Source organism: Temnothorax longispinosus, chromosome 3, assembly GCF_030848805.1.
Source record: "Temnothorax longispinosus isolate EJ_2023e chromosome 3, Tlon_JGU_v1, whole genome shotgun sequence".
Lineage (NCBI taxonomy): Eukaryota > Metazoa > Arthropoda > Insecta > Hymenoptera > Formicidae > Temnothorax > Temnothorax longispinosus.
This window is the reverse complement of record NC_092360.1, coordinates 6194382-6215362: the sequence shown is the minus strand read 5'-3', so window position 1 is coordinate 6215362 and position 20981 is coordinate 6194382. Positions and strand designations below refer to the sequence as shown.

At 38.2% G+C, this 20981-nt stretch overlaps 1 protein-coding gene across 3 annotated transcripts; it reads left to right on the top strand.

Moving 5' to 3' along the window:
* Nucleotides 1-61: 61 nt before the first annotated feature.
* Nucleotides 62-20252, top strand: LOC139809574 (uncharacterized). Of its 3 annotated transcripts, XM_071772546.1 has the most exons (7): nt 62-408; nt 16899-17425; nt 17495-17543; nt 17622-17817; nt 18092-18236; nt 18319-18552; nt 19239-20252. In XM_071772546.1, the coding sequence occupies exons 4-7, from the start codon at nt 17743-17745 to the stop codon at nt 19553-19555; spliced, it is 771 nt and encodes a 256-aa protein (XP_071628647.1). In that variant the 5' UTR covers nt 62-408; nt 16899-17425; nt 17495-17543; nt 17622-17742; the 3' UTR covers nt 19556-20252. The 3 variants fall into 3 exon arrangements, with proteins under 3 accessions (XP_071628647.1, XP_071628648.1, XP_071628649.1); XM_071772547.1 differs by lacking the exon at nt 62-408 and having other exon boundaries at nt 16893-17425; XM_071772548.1 differs by lacking the exons at nt 62-408; nt 16899-17425; nt 17495-17543 and having other exon boundaries at nt 17556-17817.
* The last annotated feature ends 729 nt before the right edge of the window (nt 20253-20981 follow it).

Genomic DNA, 20981 nt, shown 5'->3' with positions numbered 1-20981 from the left:
GATGGGTGGTCTGTAGGCTAAAGTCAGATCTCCAAGGTTTCATAGGTGTGTTGGCCACAAACAGTTGCTAGGTAACCGGCTAGGGAGGCAACCGGTCAATACCACGGGGCTCTCGCTGCTGGCTCACCTCTGCATGAGCTAAAACGTCACCGGCGGCGGAGAGTTGCTCTCTCCACCTGTCCCACCCTGCTTCCCGCGCACGTTCCAACCACCCCGGGTCGCTCCGACGTAGGCGAGGGCACCACAGCAGCAGCAACACCACCGCCGCGCCGTTGTGTGTTGCCGTCCCCCACTATTGACCACCATACTGCCGCCGCCACGTCTACCGGCGCAACCTCCGCTGGTGATACTCGATAACGACGATGGTTCTGTCTTGCTGTGTTTCCACGTTTCCCGATAACTGGCCAGGTTTTAACTTATTATTAATATAGAAGAAGTCGTGACCCTTCGACGTTGACCGATAACGTTTTTTTGGGGGGGGACAGATGTAACAAGTTGTCTGGTATTTTGAACGTCGGACGTATTATCATCTCTCTGAGTCAATCTTAAAATAATAATCTGTACGGTGCTGTAGTTCATAGTCTTTATAGAATAGGCTAGAAAGACTATTCTATTGACTTTATCCGATACTTCGTATTTATCGAAAGTTGAAGCCGCGACATTTAATAAATCATATCAAATAGTCACTTGTATATTGTAAAAAACGTACATAGTACATATATATTATTTTAGAAATAAAATACTAAAGTATCTGATAAATAATATCCTAACGCATAAAATAAACAGAAAGTTATTTCCTTTTTTAAATAGAGTTAGAAGTTTTCGATTTGCAGAATGGTGTTTAGTGAAGACCGTAAAAAGATCTGAACTTGAATATTTGCCTAAAATTCAAGGTAAATAATGAGAATAATATCAAGGCCGTAGCATAGATTTTTCATAACATGCGGACGTGGACGAACGAGGTGGATTTAGCCACGTGGTGAACATTCGCCTAAGAATTCGTGAATAATGTATGGAGTGAACGATACATGTATTCACGAACACATGCGCGGGCAATTCTATATTAAGTTGACGGATATTCATAACTGACAACTGCGGCGCAAAATAAATATTATTTGTAGAAGGAAGAACGAGAGATCTCTCTTTTAAGAGAGAAGATCAAAATTTTTGCGAAACATCACGGAATCTACTTCCCGCTCGCAAAAGACAGATATGAAGGGACACGAGAGAAGACATTAAAAGCGACATCGACTTGCATGAGACGGTGTAATTCCGTTATTTTCAATTTTCGCGAGTACGGCCGAGCTTTCGTGAATCCCAATGCGGATTGACGCGTGCGTGCGTGTGCGTACCTATGCATGTATACGCACGGTCTTGGCGTCGTTGGGCCGCCGTTAGCCGCCAACCTTTCTCCCTCGTTTCCCGGAATAGCGACCACTCGACGGTCTCAGTTTCTAAATGATACATTCGAGCGTACCCGTACACTTCTTTTTTTTTTACGCAATTACAATTCAACTTCGAAAAGAGCAATGGAAATTACACTTTCGCGGAGTATCGCTGCGGTAGCGGACAAAAGATCGAAGCTCGCGGTCGGTGCGACGCATAATATTCTTTTAAGCCTCGACGACTGGTGAGATCGAATATAGCAATTATTTAGCAAAAATAGATATCAGAGCTATTTTCGTGTACGCGCGTTTACCGTACACGTGTATATAGACGCAGCCACGTCCTCCTTATATATGCATTATGCCTGTACCGCATGCATACGTAAATTCTTGTCGTAACTTCGGTCATAAACTTACACGATGGCCTACTTCCAAATTTTACGATTGCCAAGCCTTCGTTTTACCTCGGTTACAAAGTCTATCATTTTTTTCCCAAAGCCTCTCGAATGTATAGCATTCTTTATCTAATCTGGAATTCAACCGGCAATTCGTACGAGATGCAAAATCGTTGCGTCGCTATTTCAACAAGAAAGTTCACATTTTTCATCATCCCGTGTAGAAAACTCGAAATTACGTTTGCGTAATATTGATATAATGTGCAGAAGTAAACATTATAATATCTCAATTATCACGTCTAATTTTTATTATAGCTCGTATTTTCGCTGTTTCGAACACATTAAACTCCCCGCACACAACTTCATTGCGTGTGTACTCCTGCCAACCACCGAGCTAACCCTCTTGCTTCTCGGAACCACGGCCACGAGACACCCCGCGCGAGGAAGCCCCTGGGACGCCCGAAGGGGGTTATTCTCGCTTCTTCGTGTTTAACATTTGGCACATACCATCCGTATAATGTAATAACAAGAATAAAGTAATAATAGAATTAAAAGATAAACATTTCTACGGAGGATGATGAAAAATCCGAACTTTCCTGTTGAAATAGTAACTCAGCGATTTTGCATCTCGTATAATTCGCCAACTAAATTCTAGATTGAATGAAGAATATTTTCGCTTTAATAAAAAAAAAATTCTCTTTGTGGTACTTAAGTTTCTCCGTGAAGTTTTGTCAACTTCCTTTATTGGGTTGCAGATTATTACAGACGACACAACATTAAATTTGAAATCACGATGCTGTACGTTATATAATATGAATTATGTGATAGAGACGTATTGCCTATTTGGCGAACGAAACAATTAATATGTCCGTGTAATAAAAGACTAGTGAGTCTAGTGACTCATTAGGTAATTACGTGCACTCGGACGCTGAGTACACCTTTCTAATCTTGTTGACTGCCTTTTGGACGGTAAGAGATCGCGGCCGGCGGTTGTTATACGGAGGTAAGGTGATCGTTAAGATGTGGAAAACGCATCCATCGGAGTAGAAATAATGACAATTTTCTCCGTGACATAATCGAGGAGCCAGCAATTTTGAAAGGAACGACACTTCCTCACGACGAAAACGATTACGGCAAAAACAGGCTAATACTTTATTATCCAAAATATGTTATAAATAGCATAACTTATAAAGTCATATATATTTTTATATCTGTTTAATATATTAAAGCATGGAAAAAATATACGAAGTATAATTGAACGCATATATTGAACAATTCTGCAATTTCTTATGTCAGCTTGTCTTTGGCAAAAAAAAGTAAATAATAACGATACGTTTCGCGGATGTATTTCCTTCACTTTGGTCAGAAACTTCAGTTACCTTACACGGTCCCCTCGCTCACTTTACAACAGCGGTAGGTTATCTACCCGCGGGCGAGTCGATTCTTCTCTTTCTGCTCTGTGTACATCCGCACCTCGAGTTCGTTCCTCACCTGCACTCACCTGTCTTCCGCTCACTTTCCTTGCCCTACGTGGACAGCGCTCTACTTTTGTTGCATTTAAACGATGCGACTCGCGCCGTGCCATATATACGATACGAGTTTTCACGTCGTCGCGGCCAAACGCCGCCGTTTGTAACACGGTTCCGTTAAAAGAAAGAAGGATCTCCCTTATCGCTTTCTTGGGCATATATTTCGTTTCCCGTTGCCCAACATTTCACGCTTTTAACGAATTCGGAATCGATTATCGTTTTAGATTAGAAAATAAGATGTGACGTCTTTGTTTCGAAGATGTGTAACTACATTGCAAACTTTCTTTCTAGTTAGAACAACGAACTCAGATTTTTGTTTATCAATAAGGCACAAAATTATTACGTTGCTAATCGACTACGTACAAAGTCTACGTCAAGTCTGACGCAGCTTTCAGAAATGTGGATATTTTCGATGTGGAAATATATCAGAAATATCTATCTAATCACTGTCCAAACTTAATGTTATATATCGGGTTAACGAATTCACACGTGACTCGCAGAGATCGTTGAACCCGAAGAGGCGCTGACAGGACAGAGAATCCCCTCCTACCTTGCAGAAGAGTGCCGAATATACACAGTGTGTCCAAACAAAGCTATATATATATCAATAGCGAAGCTGCATTCTTGACAAGTTGATTTTAATCACGTTTAACTCGATCGTTCGACTCGTTAACGTAGACAAATTTCTTTAAAATATACACGTTGGACTGTTCACAAAGAAATTTAATACGAGAAAATTCATATCTCTCTAAATTTCTTGGAGTGGGAATACTGCCACTCCAGTGAGATTTCACTCTTTTGGAGTAAGATTTCACTCTTTTGGAGTGAGATCTCACTCAAAAAAAATCTCGAGAAGTTTCGTGACACAAAGTTCGGCTAGTATTTTTGCAAATATTTCTAACAAGTCGCCACATCATGCTTTGAGCACATTCGCGTATCTTTGTATAGTGCAGAACAGTCTATAGTTTTTGCATTTCCATTACGTTTTCCGCGATACACCCACGCTCGACCGCTAATTGATCAAGATGAAGTTTCCCACATCCGGGAGCTTTTCTTATAAATCTTCCCTGCTTCGCATTTTCATTATATCCAACGTGCAGTGTACCGGGCGTGTCGGCGTCGCACGCACATATGTATATCCATACTCTTCCACGTTCGCTCGTGCCGACGATATCGTGTTCGCGCTTATCGCACCGACCCATCCGTTTGTAGCTGGCAATACGACAGTACAACGAAAAAGGAGATGAATTGTAATACTTTCATTCTATATAATGACTCTAATGATTATTCTAAGAATCATGTTCTCCAGTGGCATATTCAGAAAGTATTACAGAAAAAAAGACAAAAGGCAACGAATAAAGAAGATTCTTAGTTCTTCAGCTCGAAGATTTTCAAAACAAACTCGATTTCCCAAAAAGAATTTTGACTATTAAATTAAAGATACGATTTCAAAAATTTAGATCTATACACTTGCACCTTGCGAAGCACTTGTGCATACGATGCTTCCTATAATCTTTTGAGCCGAATCATCTGATTTCGAATGTCACGTTTGCTTACGGAGTGGAGTAGCGAAGATTCGACGGAGAACACGGTTCTGATTTGTCAACTAGACTTTGCGCAATGTGATCTGCTACATTTGCTGTATGTCATCGTAACTGGTCACTTTAATCCGAGAAGGCTTCCACGAATACGTATAGAATGTCACTTGCTTCTCGAGATATGGATCTTGCTGATAGAGTACTGACAGAACGATTTTTCGTGTTTCTCACGTATACATCCTTCATTTATATCCTTCACATTACTCTTAACAGTAAAACTATTCGCTAATACCGTCAAAATAACATTTTCATTCAACATCGTTTTCATTCATGGTATATAATTTTGTAATTGTAGCGATTGTTCAGCACCTTACGAGGAAGTTTTATATTTATATATCTTATTGCGGTAAAAATAGAATAGAAAAAGGAACGTGCATAGCACAGGATGGTACTTGCGAGATCACGATATTATCTGAAATATTTCTGAACTTTTTATTACATCGCGCGAACGATTCTTGTGATGTTTACAACCACGCAAGAAGTGCTTAGCTCGTCAACACCTGCAGTTTTGCAATGGAATCAGATGCAAGATATCCAAAAAATAATACGTATTTTCTCACATGAAACCAGATCCAGATTGTTTAGACCAGCAATGATTGATTTATAAATTTATACGTATTTTTTAATGTCGACAAGAAAATATTCGCCAACTATATATGTTGTATATATTCAATTATTTCAGTAAATATACGAATAACTTTACTACTAACAACATACAATAAAAATTATCTTCATTAATACTTGTTTATTAAGTTCTCTCTACTCTTTCAAACATTGAAATAATTTGGCCAAATTTTTCATGCTTTGTATACGTCAATTGAAATAAAAAAAAGAAAGGTGCTAAGAAAAATGTTACTGTATTTTTGTGGATAAAGAGTTCATTAATATACAAGATAAGCTTGATCAGGCTGTTAGCTCAGGAAGAAACCAACGAAAACGGCAGCCGAAATTAATATGCATATATATTCGATTATTTAAAAGTCGGATAGAAGATCGAATAAATGAGCGAATGCATAATGCGGAGAGTGACCCTTGATTACTGATCTTTCACCTATTCGGACCAAGTGTAAATTATTCATTAGACACCTTCGAAATTGATCAGTGGATTTATCGGGATATCGATCCGATCGTCTTCTTTATTCAAAAGATCCAAACGAGAACGTTGGGTAACGGTTTTATTCCACGCGAGAAGACCCGTACGACGTGTGACTTTTGATCTCGTACTCCAATAAGGTAGCAACAGCGTATCGGGAGTCTCGACAATTCAGCGGCGAGTTTTGTCGAAGAGATAGTGACCGTCGCAGTACGCAGATGTACTTGGCGTCCAGATGTATCCGTGTACGGCGTGATACGCGCGCATTACGTGCTGCATATACACGCGCACGACGTGTATGGGTCCACCTGAGTGAGCAGACGAGTGAGTGAGCACGGAGGAGAAGGTGTCTCACATGGGTGCCTCTGTTCCCTGCAACACGAGTCCCACAGATGGGGGAGACATCCGGGCAGCTGACGTTCAAATGAAACTGACTGACTGACTTCGGCTTAACCGACTCCACATCCTCCTTCGATTAAGGAGAACTACGTCCGGAGAGACTGGAGAATGCAGGACGGGGGGATTTGTATGCGCGCCACATTAAATTATATTTCGTTGATATATGCCCGACTAAAAGTCTCTTAAGTACACGCTGAATCGATACATCGTGGGAAAAAGGACCACTTAACTTCTTTACTTTTAGCTCGTTCGAATTTCGATTCTATTGTACATTTCCTCGTTATAATTTTGTAAGCGAATGTCGAAGATTCATTTGATAGAGCTAGGAGTCGCGCAATTAAGTACAGGTTTATCTGCACTAAATCTTAATCTAGCTTTATTAATTCTTTTAGCGCACTGATCACAATATTAAATCATCGCGTTCTTAATTTTTCCTTTAACTATTTCTGTTTTATATTTGCTGGTCCTGATATCATTTAAAAAATTCGGTCTTTTAAAATGTATTTTTTAATTAAAAGTAGTGATCACACAGTAAACCAAGGTATGATTTCTTAAAGATTAAAAGTCAATTGCCAGTCTTCGAGGAGCCGAGAGCGCGTGATAATCGAGTTGCTGAATGACGAAAGATCATCTTGCATCTATATTTTCCCTGAACACTGGAAATCCGAGCGAATGTTTGTAACATGAACGATGCTTCGAATCAGGTTGGCACTTGTGTGGTTGCTATCGTCTGATTAATCAGAGACAAGATACGCTGAATCTGAAGTTTGCCGAAAAGATTGGCATCCATTCGAACGTTACTTATTAGAATATAAAATTCACATCATATATAGTTGAACGAGTTGTCATTATTTTGCAACTTGTACGCAAATTAAATCTTATAGGTATCCTCATAATAACTTCCGCTATTATTATTTACAGTTTTTGGCAATGAGTCATTTATGCATTCAAATCGATTATGAAAATTAGCCTTTTAAAAAGTAGCTCTTTCAATGTAAATTAACAACAATACTTTAGCAAGGAAATCAATAATTTTCTACGGCGCGGCTCAATCTACCCGTTTGCTGAACTTGTAATCAAAACGTCTTATCATAATAACACCCTTGTTAAGTGAAGTTTCATTGCCATGTAATAAGTCGCAATTAGTAATACCGGTATAGGCATGAAAAATTACTCGGTCTTAAGCTTTCTCGTCGTCAAAACGCGCCAGTATCGGGTTTATTCGCGAAAATTGCGTGGCATATACCTACGGCCGCATGCGAGCACGCAATATCCCGCTTTCGAGAAATATAGCGGAGGGAAGATATCAATGAGACGAGCACGAGTCAACGATATTGCCTTATAGTATCGCGCGCATGATCGTGTAATTCGTGTAAACCGATACGCGTGAGTTGAACGACTTGTAACCCTAAGCGCCGATCGAAAGCCACTCGTCTCGTTATACATCAGATTTTGCTTATATAAAGCGCCTACGAATCACATTCAAATAATTATCGTCTCGTATGAAAGCCGAGAATGTCACGTCAAGAGAACCCGCACGCGAAATACCTCTTTGACATCTTCATCTACCTGCCGTTAGTTATCTTCTGCACGATTTACCTGGTAGTCATTGTATGCTATTTAATCGAAATGTAAAATTAGATATCCCCGTCAAATAATACAAAAAAATTTCAATAACATTTTTAATTGTCTGTATTAATCCTTGTTGATTAACTCTCATCTTATTTTTCTCCTTTTGGGAAATATTTTCTAGAAACCTTTCTTCTCCAGTTTTCCTATCTTACTCGGCTCTTTCTCCGCGACAATCGCGAACAATTTTTGAAAAGTCCTCTATTGTCCCTATCGAAAGGAACACTCGTCGCTCGCGCAGGATACCGTGGGGCACGACATGACGAGAGATGGTGCGCGCCATTTGTACGAGGGGAGGACAGAGGAAGTAGAGAAAAAAGAGAGATAGTGTACCCCAGGGATGGGGAGTAGCCCGCCGAGAGCGAGAAGGTGAAAGAGACCGAGTGAGGGGGCCAGGCATGAGAGGGAGAGCTCTGTGGGACTCGCGTGAGGGCGAGCGGGACCGAGCGAGCGAGAGACAAAAGGGAGGGAACGGATAAGAGGAAGCGTGGGCACTCAGGTGTGACTCTCCCGCGGGTTCTCCTGCGCCTCTCCTTGCCAGCAGCAACAGATACGCGGACCTTGGTCTCTCCCCGCGCGCGTCCGGAAGTGCTCTTTATCTCTGTCGGTCTGTCCCCTTCGCCCGTACGTAACTCCCGCGCGCGCGCGCGCGCGCGCACACACACACATACACGCACGCAGGGTCTGTCGCTCGCGCGCACGTAGCGCACGTAGTAACGTAACGTAAGTCACAAAATCGCTGAACCGTTCTTGCTCCTTGTTCTCGCGTGCCCTTCGCCAACCTTCTTAATAAATTGCTTCATAACCGCACTCGATAATTGCTCTTTGTTCGTTAAATTAATTCGCTCGTGAGAACATTTGTACGACAGAATGTCATCAATTCTATGTATTATCTGGACTTTGCGAGTTTAATCGCAGAGCATTAATCGCATCTTATCCTCAGTCTTTTGTCTGCAGCGCACTTTCTTAGCATGTGTTTAGCATCCTTAGATTGGTAAAAAAAAACCGCTAAATCGAAAACAGGATGAAGAATTTTTTATCGTGAGCTTTATATCTTAATAATTGCATTTCATTTTTGGCGGAATTAAATTAAATTCATGTGATATAACAAATCTATGAATTTACAGGTATAAAACATTACTGCACAATAGATATCCGATATATATGTAAGAAGAAATAATAATAAAACAATTTTATCTTTCAGCATGTGCAACTTTTAATAAGTAATTGTTGGATTTAATAACAGCAGTCGAAATATTTCATGATGACGGTATCAAAAACTTAGATAAAATCTTAATTGATTTTATCAGCATTTCTGCCAAGTGTAAGACACAATAAAAATATATATATGTTTATAAAGTTTTGTACTTCGTGTGCCTATATTCAGCGCGTTTCTTTTATCCTTGTCCGAGATTATAAAAAAAAAAACTGTCAAGGACTGTTTGTCTCTCCGTGATATCAGATAATCGACGTGCCACCTTTCATTTCGTATCCTGGACATCGACTCAACGAAATTTCCAGGCGTACTTATACTCGGATATCGACGCGACGGTTAACAGCGGGTGTGCGTAGCAGGTGGTGCGTATAAACCAATACCGAGATAGTATACGATGCGTGATACGGATATATCTAGTTGCAAGCGGTTTTGCAATATTTACTAATTGTATAAGAAAAAGAACAAAGAATATTGGAACTAACGAACTTTCGATTATTCCCATCAAAATCTTACATGCCAAATATTCGCGTGTTCGCTAAAAGTATTATTTATTCCGAATTTAGGAAGATACAAAAAATATTAGAAAATTTCTGAATAAATGTATTATAAATGAATCAACAGCGAAATGTATTTATGTACAGTTTCAGATATAATTGTATAAGAAAGAAAAACTTTGTGAGAGAAAATACAAGAACGCGTAAAGACAATGACGGGGTAAGAATAGAAAGAAGTGTAAAGATAGATAAGGTGAATATAGGCAAAGATATAGTATAGTGATCCAACAAGAGAGAACGTCATGGTAATATTCATGCAATTTTGAGAAACTTCCGCTCGTTTCGTTTTATGTGCAAAAAATAAAGTACGTACGTAAAAAAAAAAGATCGTATCAATTTTATTTATGGATCTCCTTGGCGATGCGTGATGAAAGAAAGAGTAAAAAAAATGTATCACGAGAGCGAAATGAGTGGTATGGCGGAATAGTCGCTTCCCCGACCGGCGCTAATCGGATGAAGAGATCAACATGCTGGAAAAGCTTCCCGGCTCTATATGACTAGCTGCTAGTCATATAACGCACGATACTGTCGATACAAAAGCGCTTAATTTAATTGTTTAGATACCCACTCTTATGGTCACGATCGCTCGCGCGCGAAAGAAGCTGCGCGCTATGCTAAGTTAATGAAAATCTAAAACGAGAGAACTTTCAATTGATTATTTAATTCTCGCAATATTATACAATATATTGCACATTTTGCATTTTTCCAAATAATCCAGATTGCAAATAATAATAATGCTCTACTAATTGCGCTTCATCTTGAAGATTTTATAACGTATTGGAAATAAAACTTGATTATATTTTAGTCATTTCTAATAGTCATAGCTAAAGATACTTTTTGGGTTATGCTAGAATATTTAATTTGACGCAAATTGTTTTGTGACATAACAATACATCAGATAATTGTTCGTGCAACAGATTAGCTTGTAAAAAGAAAATGACATAATAGTCGGTCGGCACGAATTGTACTTCTTCGTGGGCGCATAATGCATCTCCACGCATAAGATAAAAATAAAACGAGTTGCTAAATTGTTGCATTCCTTCTCGGTAAGCCACGATTACATCTCCGGCGTTACCACGACCGGGGAACGAGGGGCGGATCGCGCGAGAGACGAGGGGACTAAAATAATTACGGGAAACCGAGGTTTAGAGAGCACCGAAGAGGAAAGGGAGCGAGAGAAGAGACGCGAGAGAAGAACGAGGGGCAGCGCTCAGCGGAGGAGAGACGAGAAGAGATTCCGGAGAAGCAATGCTAATTCCTGGCTCGGAGCCTCCGTCAGTCGGGAGCCTCCGAGAGGTTTCTCACCTTCTACGGTTTCCCTCCTCCAGCCTACGTGAGGGCCACTCGTTCGTCGCTCGTCGGGGATGACTTCGCTTGGCACGACGTCGACTAATCCGCCAACTAACCGGACGCGGACTGGTTGATTTTTCAGTATAATCTCGTATATTCTTATATTTATTTAAAAAATGACGCAACATTAATTTATTTCATTTAACATTATGTATTCTCATCTCTGAGAGAAAAGTTATGTCCGTGCAATTTAATATGTTATATAAAAAAATAAATATAAGATATTGGAATATTTATATCTTGTATATACAATATATTTTCTTATATTAATTTGTTTAAGTTAATTTATGAAATTTTTTAATTTTAATATTAATCGTTTCTGAAGTTCACGTATTAATTAATTAATAGAATGATATATATATTTATTGATTTTTTTCGGTTAATATAAATATTTTTACTTAATTGTAAATAATTGGCCAAAATCATCCGCAGAAAATGTAAGGCACCTAGTAGATATTATGTAATAAAACATGCAAGACTTAACTGATAACTAAAGATAAGTTCAAAAATTTTGCATAATCTCTACTGTTAATCTTTTAATATTTTGTGTCTATCTATTATTTATTAATATTAAATACAATTTTAATACGTATAGATTAATTCTACATAACATGTACAAGAATATATATGTATAACAATCAACAACAAGTAAGGCCGTAAAATATCTATAAAATTAATTAAAGACAGAAGAAAGAGACACGTACTTGCAATTTTCTTAAATTCTTTGAAAATAGATTAGTTGTGGAAGAATAAATATCTCCATGCAGTGTTATAGTTAAAAATGATTACCTTCGAATCTTTTCTGTGTTTCATATAAAGGGACTGTTGTACGAGAAATCCCATGTATGTTTAATAATAATTAAGTTACAATCTCTCTTTAAAGAGATTAATACAATACTCGTAAATTTTTATCTGTTCTTCCGCGGTTTGTCATTTAGCGAACAGTTACGATCGTAATGCGAGAAATGCTACATTCATCCACCCTGGCGAAGCAGAACGGCCGTTACATCGTAAAGCCCACCGCACAGAAATTTACATAAGTGCATAAGCATACAGCGTATATAAGCGTCTCGACTAATGAAACGCTCAAAATAAATTCTGCGCAATATGGTGGCTCGATACGAGCGTATCTCATCGGACAAGGCACTTGGTACGCTACGCCTGTTACTGTTATGTCAATTTGTGTGCGACGGCCTTAAGTTCTGCCAGTCAACTTCTCTTCTGCATCAACGACCAAAGAAAGAAAACCACGCATGAGCGTCTCTAATATACCCCTCGTTCGCGATCGTTCGGAAAGTTGTTGCGTATTTCTCGATAAAAGCACTTCCCGAACGCTCGAGTGAAATGTACTCATTTAGAACGGATTGCACCAGTCGTCAATTAGCGTTAATCGTGGTTAATTTTCCCTGTATATACGTTACATGCACACACAGCTGAATCCATGATCTAGCAGAGAATTAGGGAGTAGCTAATCAATGAATAACTAAAGCTAATTAATATAATATAGGTTTTCAAGTTTAATCATCGTCTGAATGTTGCTTTGTCGTGATATATCTTTAAGAATTTAATTAATTTTTTTTTCCTAAATTTTTTTTCACGTTTACAACACACATCTAACCTCACGTGTTTAAAACTAGGTATAATTAACTAATGATGTTATTATACTTTTGCGGGAAAAAACATTGAATTATCTCAAAATAATCATTCGAAGATTTTCCGAAATCTTTCGAAATTCAGGTGATAATTTGAGACTGATCCTAATTCGGTGATATCCGTGATTGACGGAAGTCATCGATACCGTAATCTTCGGGTACTAACCGGAAGTGAGATCCCCGTGTATCGTGCATCGCAGAGCCGTCAGAGAGAAGGAGAAAGGAAACAAGGGACGACTTTATACTTTCCTAGCAAGCGACTCAATAAATCGATCACGTAAAAGAAACGTATACGCAACGGTTTTTTTGCATATTCATGCACGGACATTAGTTTAAACGAATTCATTGGCAGTCTTTGATTTGACCTATTTCGTGCGTTAGCATTACGTTATAAAGTTTTAGAAAAGCGAAAGACATAAACGTGACTTTTTTAATAGAACAACAATAATTTCCAAGTCAATCTCCGTTTATCAAAACATTAAAGCCCTATGGATCTTCCTTCAGGCTAATTAAAGCTATTCAATTAAAATTGACGAAAGGTCGGTATTTAAAAGCGTGAGACTATTTCTTCGGATTATACACGCAACCGCGTTTTGAACTGTAATGTTCAATTGAATCAGCATTGCGGACAGGACCAGAACAATGAGTCAACTTTTCTGTGAGAATGATCTTCTCTCTATCACTTTCACATTCGAAAAGAAATATCTTTTGTAAAATATTTTTTGTGTCTGCATCAGAGTGACCGATTCGTTCTGACCGCATAGCCGCATATGCTCCCCAGTGAAAAGAGTAAATCTGGACCCGTTAGGACGTCGAGGCGTTTTCCTCGCATCGTCATCGTCGCCCGCGCGCGACGATCCCCCTTTCCCGATGAGAAAGCTCAATAAAAAAGCACCGGGTGGCGAACACGATCTCACCGCATCTAAAATCACCCGGCGGTCCTCGTGATTGTATTAATTCACTTGACGGAATACAGAATACGGAACGCAGGGTGTATACAGATGCCCCGGGAGTTCGCGTGTGGATGTATTGTCTTCTCGGCTCCTTTCTCGCATTAGCATAAGAATTCAGCGTGTGCCTGATGCGCCTATCAATCGGATCCTCGCCCCCCCCCCCTCTCTCTCTCTTTGTCCCCCCCCTATCCCCTCTGATGAATCAAGACTTAAATCTTGCACCATGATCAACCGGCAGTCCGAATGTCGAAACGTCGTCATCATCGATCGAAATCTGAAACACGTTGGCCCGTAAAACCGACAACTTTGGCCTCAAATGGCTGACACCTCGGAAAGTACAAGAGCATTGCGACACGCGAGGATTGATCTTATCACGGCTGGGACTCCTAATGGTCGCATTAGCCGACAGGATTTTGCCCGGAATTGAATATCAGCGACGAAAAAATGCGCGAGCACGACCGGAAGGCTGCAACGTATGCAGAAAGTTATTTATCTGACTTCATTAAAGAGTGATGAAGACCTGCGATATAATTTCAATCATTTTTTTTAACCATAATAAAACATAACAGAATTCTAAGTGGTTGCTGACTTGAAAAAAATCTACTGTACTTCTTATTTATATTTTATAACTTTTATTCTCGTCTATAATCTTTCCGCTTCTTTCAGATAGTATACTCTGACGAATATAATACGACAAAGAGATTTATATATTAAAATAAATCTCTGCCATATGTGATACATAAAAAACCGTTGCATACGAGACGTAGATACGTAGCAACTCTAAAGCAACATTAGTAGCGAGTTGCAAGCTAGCCAGCGTGAACTTTTTGAAACAATATGATAATTTCCAAGTTCTTTGTTGTACGAAACGTTCACGTGACGTGCCCTTGCCCAAATTGAGAGTCAAGGCCTAAGAATCGGGAGGGTCGAATCGTTTCGGCGCGCCGAATGCGCGTCGCGAAGTCGAAGTGAGGAACGAAAAGATCGACGATCCGGTGGCTCCAGTCCCAAGAACAGAAATTGTTACGTGCTCGCTCCGGCAGCGTGATCCGAATGCTCATGCGAGTGGCGATCGGCCGCGGTCATCCAGAGCCGAGAGGAGAGACTCACGAGAGTCCCGTAGCGTTACTCAAGCGCGGAGGAGCTTTCTTCGACGGACGACGCGGCGCACACGCATGTACGTACGTACACGCACGCGTAAGCAGTGCCGTAACCGCGGTGAACAAACGGTGAAAAATATTCCGAACAATATTACGTATTATTGCAAGCCTACTGTGCATGTAAATTAATAATTACAACGATAAAGGTGAAAACATATATAGCGATAATAAAAACGATAGGAAAAAATATTTCAGAAGTGGTAATTTATCTCGCGCGCATTACCATCTCTCATATCTCATTGAGAATTTTGTTGAGATAAGCAACTCATTATTGCGTTAGCGGCGGCTATTTGTCACGGAGTTTTATGATGTGAATCATGGCCAGTTTTATTTAATCTATAGCACGACCTTATATTCAAGATCGTCTGAAGTACCATCTCGAGATACTGTACGTTTTGTTGATCAAATGGAGCCTTAAGACTGCCCATGACCAAACTTAAGACAATTTTGATTATAAGATCGCCCTATGAGTTTTACATAAAATTTTTTTCACGGATACTCCAAAAGTCTCTCCAAGGTAGATAAGACGGCGATTTCGTGTTCGGGGCGCGAAAGTGGCTAATCACGTCGCTACGCACGTCAAAAGGCGATTGTCCGTGCACGCGGAAGCAGAGAGCCCACGGCTCTCTGCATCTATCCCTCGATCACCTCTCGCTCGCAGGACACGTACTCGTCGTGTCCCCGTACACGTCCTCGCGTGTACGACGCGCACGGTATGTATCGCCGCGCTGCGTCGGTGCGTGTACGCGTCCTCTCTGCTCGGTGTACCTATACTTACGGCTCGCCATACGAACGCGCACGGTGCGTGATGCCGAAAAGGCCGACCGGGATGTCGGACGGGAATCTGCGCGCCGGCAATATCGAGGGCAGGCTTTCGCGAGGAATTTAAAGAGCATATCGATCGTAATCTCCGGCACGCCCTAGGTCTTCTCGAACGCGCCTGCTTTCGATCGAGTTACTTCCATCAGGCTTGTCCTTAAATTGCTCGGATCGAGTAGGCAATACACTATCTCGATATATATTGGGTCATCTCATAAGTGATGCGATTTTTTTTTCAGATACTTTGGAAATTAAACAAAAGATTTGATATTTTATATTGTATTTTAATTTTAATTCAAAATATATTTTTCATTATTATTTGCAACTTTTTCTTATCTTAATCTTGAATTTTCAATTTCCTAGCGATAAAAGTCTTTCAGTGTTGACTTTATAAAGAATAAATCGTTCTCCCTTTTATATTGCATTATTTATAGGATGACCCATGGGGAATGTTATAGAATGATTTGCTTTTACCGAATTACGAGATTTCTCAATAAAATAGTATATTTTAATGGAGTTGTGTTTTATTTCCATAAAGGAACATCAATACTATAATTAATAAAATTTAAAAATAAATATTAGAATAATTTTTTTTAAATATTAATTTTTAAAAATATTATTATATCATTATTACATCATTGACTTTGGTTTTGCTTATATACCCTCATTATTTAAGAAACTTTTAAGAATATAAGATATAAGAGTAGTTTAAGAAAAAAGAATCCATTGTTCGACAAATCTTTAACTTTACACTTTTTGTATTTTTTAAATTATCTTAGATTCCCTTATAATTATTTTATTCCATTTATTGTCACAAGTGAAAAGAAGGAAGTTACAATAAAGATATTTTGTCATATCCTAAAACGAACAGTTGTAAATTATATATCGGTTATCGATCATCGTTTTATTTCTGTTGTTTCTCCGATTTGATACTAATAAAATTTCACTTATAAAGCGACCATTAACCCATGCTCAAATTAACACGGGTTTTTAACACGGGATTAAAAGATTCGCACAAACATTGTTCTGGATAGACAGAGTACGAATGAGCTATTCGTCGCGAGAGGACATGTCATATACGTTAAAACGTCCGTACCTTATCGTACGACGATGTCCTTTCGCTTAATTAATGCATGAGTATTTAATGCGTTCTACTCACCAAACAGGTAGACGTTTTTATGAATGCGACTGGCATTGCCTGTGGGTGAGACCGCCGAATATGGATGGCAGCCGAAGATGACCGGGAGCGATGAGACTGCTTAGCGAATAAGGACGTGACGTAGCCACAGCTTGACCTATAAGGCAAACGGATCTGCTGTTAATAGTCAATATGCATTAGACAAACAATGAGCGGATCTTCGGGCCGCACACGATGCCGACCATTTTTTTTCTACGACGTTACAGAGATTTTAAGCGGCAAAAGCTACATTTACAGCTACATATAAATCGGAAACTGTTTGATACAACAATTATGTATCTCTTACTTCCTAAATATTAATGTTGAACAAAAAATACTCAATTGCAAAACAAAAATATATATATCTCCTTCAAGCTCTTGCAGTTTTTTTTAAGAGAAAATGATTCTTTTTTAAAAAGAATATGAAAAAGATATCTAGATGTGAAAATAAGAAACATGAACAAAATACGAATATTGATGCAACATGCAAAAGTGAAAGTGAGAGAGAAGGCGGTTGTATGTAAATTTCATTTGCTACGATGTATTACATTTTTGCCTAAATAAAAAATATAATTCTTATTTTAGATAAATTCATATATAAAACATAAAATAAACATAAATCAAGAAGAAATATGTAAGAAAAAAAACTTATACGGTTGAAGTTAGATGATTATCGTTTACTCCGTCTTTTATTCACGCTTTTAACTTTCAGACAAATTATGGATGACACATGTGTAATGATCTATAACCAATCAAATAGCTAACATTAAGCAGTCAATGAAATAATAACCAAGGAAATTTTTGGGAAATTTAACAGAAAATTCAAATTAATCATGATTCTCGACTCGGGAACATCGAGTTCAGACACAAAAATTAAAGATAATGATCATAAAATAAAAAATTCCAAGGTAAATATATAATTAGTTTTTCCATCTATTCTAATTAACCAAGTGATCAATTCTCTCAGTTCTGGTACCAATTATTATTATTATTTTACCGCACATTTTTACATTTTATTATTCAACTAAAATTTTAATTAAGACACTTACTGTAGAATACAAAAACAGTCTATATATTTTTGGCATTTAGTTTAAACAATTAAATTACTTGATTATTGATTGCTTGACAATAAATATATATTATATATAAATATATATTTCTCATTTTTTATATTTGTTTCAGATCAAGATGCTATACATAGGCATAATGTGTTTCGCTACTAACTGTCTAAGCTCAATCGCTCTGGAAACTGGTTCACGCAGTTCATTTCGTTCTATTTCGCCAACGAGACCTGCGGTTTTTAATAATTTATTCCGCCGCAATTACAGTAATTAATAGCTTCAGCCTCACACGATTAATTAACACGAGTATGACAATGATAGAAAATAATTTAATCTTGTTTGACGCAGATTTGAGGATCAAGATAATGATAGGAGATGTGCTTGCAGCATTAGTATCAACAACGATGCTAACAATCGGCGATACCTATGGAATTCCGTATCTTTATTTGCCATGGCTTGTCAACACTATCCAAGGAATGGCTTTTCATGAAGGGCCAGCTCTTTTCGAATTGGCATACAGCGTATTACCCACTGCAAACTTGCCCACGGGATTATTTATGTTTATAACATTACTTTTATATGGTAAGATACTTGAAAATGTGCAGTTAAGGTTATAGAACTTTATTCATGAATATAACAAGAAATTATTAAATTCCAACTCATATGTGATTCATGAAATTGAAGAAAACTTTATCGAAAGCTTCTCAAGGTTCATTTCACTATATAATTTCATTATAAATTATAGATATATAATATTTATAACATTAATGTTCAGCAGGAAGAACTATTCAACTATTTTTCCATTATAATAGTATAAAATTAAATTGTCAAATTTGATAAATAATTTACTGATTTAAACTCACACTCACGATTAAGGCTCCTACTGGCTCGATTGCCAAGTCCACGTTGACAGTACACATAGCGTCACTCTGGGCAAAATTGTGAACTGTAAAGCATGAAAAATGACGTTAAGAAGCTAAATTATTTTTGCAGCATCATTTTTCGTTTTAGTGCAGTTTTTATGTATAAAATAATTTTCGTAGTGTTAAAATATATCAAAGACTCCCATTTTGTTATAACTTAATACCAGTATATTTTAAAAATGTATTCTATTAATTACAAGTTTAATTAAAAAACATTTCTATTTTTATGTACGTTGCAAGAATTTTCATTTCTCGCTTTTGACGTCATCAATGGCTGGCTGGCAGTGAGTGAACAGGAGCCTTAAGTCGAATGATACATAATTAAAACTAAATTTTATTCTTTAGTGGAAGAACTATGCATCTGGAAGGACATTTTAGGGAATTTTGAACGTTGCTGGAAGAAATATAATAAAAATAACAAACTAAAGAAGAATACAAAATCGTCAAAGATGCCAAATAAAGAGTTATGCAACAAAGTTAAAGAAAGCCTTATGGAAAATGTAGTTTCACGAAAATCAACAACAGATCAGCAAAATTCTACAACTCATTTCAATGAGTCTAACAATTATGATATTACTAAGCCTGTTGCGAAAAACATAAATGACAATGTATCGATTAAAGATCGTCGTAGCAAAAGTCCGTTTACGGAGGTGACTGGTTAGATCAATTAATTATTTCTTAAATAAATAGAAAATTTAGATCAATCACATATGATTCGCAATTCAGGAATATAGAATTCAAATATAAAAATTAAAGATAACGATCGTAAAATTCAAAAAAATTAAAAGTAAATGTAAAATTAATTTAATAATGCATCAATATCGGTGCATATTAAATTAATTTCAGTCCCCTTCGCTCGACCTTTGCAGCAAAATAATAACTGCCGTAAAATACAGTTAAAAAAATTTAACAAATGATTAGAAAAAAGAATAAAAATGCTGTAACAGCTCAACTAAGCTTGTGTTTTAGTCGCTAATTAACTCTAAATATGACTGCTTAAATTTTAAGATTTTTTTAAGATTTTTTAACAAACCTATTTTCAAAATTTCTCTAAAAATCGCATTCTATTGAAATTTTATAAAAATATATTGCTTTAGACTACAAAATACATTAACTTTGCAAATAGCAACGACTTTTGCTCGCATTTCGCATACATTGGCTGCGTTTCGATATTCACTGCCAGTACTAAAAATCTATAGTTTACGTCACGTATACTACAGACTTTCAATATTGTCATTACTGTAAGTGAATATCGAAATCCAGCCATAGTTCCATGATTACGTCGAGAATCCGGGAATGTCGTAGGTCGTAGGGAAGCAACCTGATAACCTCAATAAGAGGGAAAATAGAGGAGAGATACGATTATTACGACATACCGATGAATCGTTGCAAACAACCGCTCGTCCAATGATTCACACGGCACTCCGACTCCCGACATATTCGATTCACAATTCACACGTCACGATTGACGTTAATTACAACAGCTGAGAGTGCTGAGGCTGAGACCCTCGTTCGGATATTCTAGACCCAACGCGTCCGATTAAGAAAGAATTTATATTTTCCAGATTTTTAACTAGGAAATTATATCTCGGGTTCGAAACTTGTCTCCGAGAATTGTTAAGAAAGAGAGATGTCCTTTTCAACGCCGACCACGAGACGGACGTACGCGAGGGCGATGTTGGCGCTGCTGGTCGTGACAACGATCGCTCGCTGACTATCAATCGACGTTTGCGAGAGCGTATATTAATTAACGCGGCGTCGCGACGCGCGCACTCGATTTCCGTCGTTTATCGGCACGCGCTAGCCCGCTGTACTTTTATTTTTTATTATTTTATACGCGAGGACGTACGTAACGTACGTACATAGTTACATATACATACCAAACGCCAGATCTCGCTTCGCGACTCCGCGAGTTCGACGCGGCGGGCGGGAAACGCGAACGTTCGCGCATGCGCGCGCCACGTATATCGCTACCGCTGCATTCTTTAAGCCCCTTGCACAATGCCAGGTAACAGGCAATAAGCTTGTTCGCGTTGCTTGAAATCCCCAAACATTTTTGCACTTGAAATGAGATAAATATATATTCGG

What these genes read in the sequence shown, in the direction of transcription:
- LOC139809574 (XM_071772546.1), top strand. Translation starts at nt 17,743, where the DNA reads ATGATTCTCGACTCGGGAACATCGAGTTCAGACACAAAAATTAAAGAT. An exon ending in TTTATTCCGCCGCAATTACA is followed by an intron (nt 18,237 to 18,318) that starts GTAATTAATAGC and finishes TGTTTGACGCAG; the next exon opens with ATTTGAGGATCAAGATAATG. An exon ending in TATAACATTACTTTTATATG is followed by an intron (nt 18,553 to 19,238) that starts GTAAGATACTTG and finishes TTTATTCTTTAG; the next exon opens with TGGAAGAACTATGCATCTGG.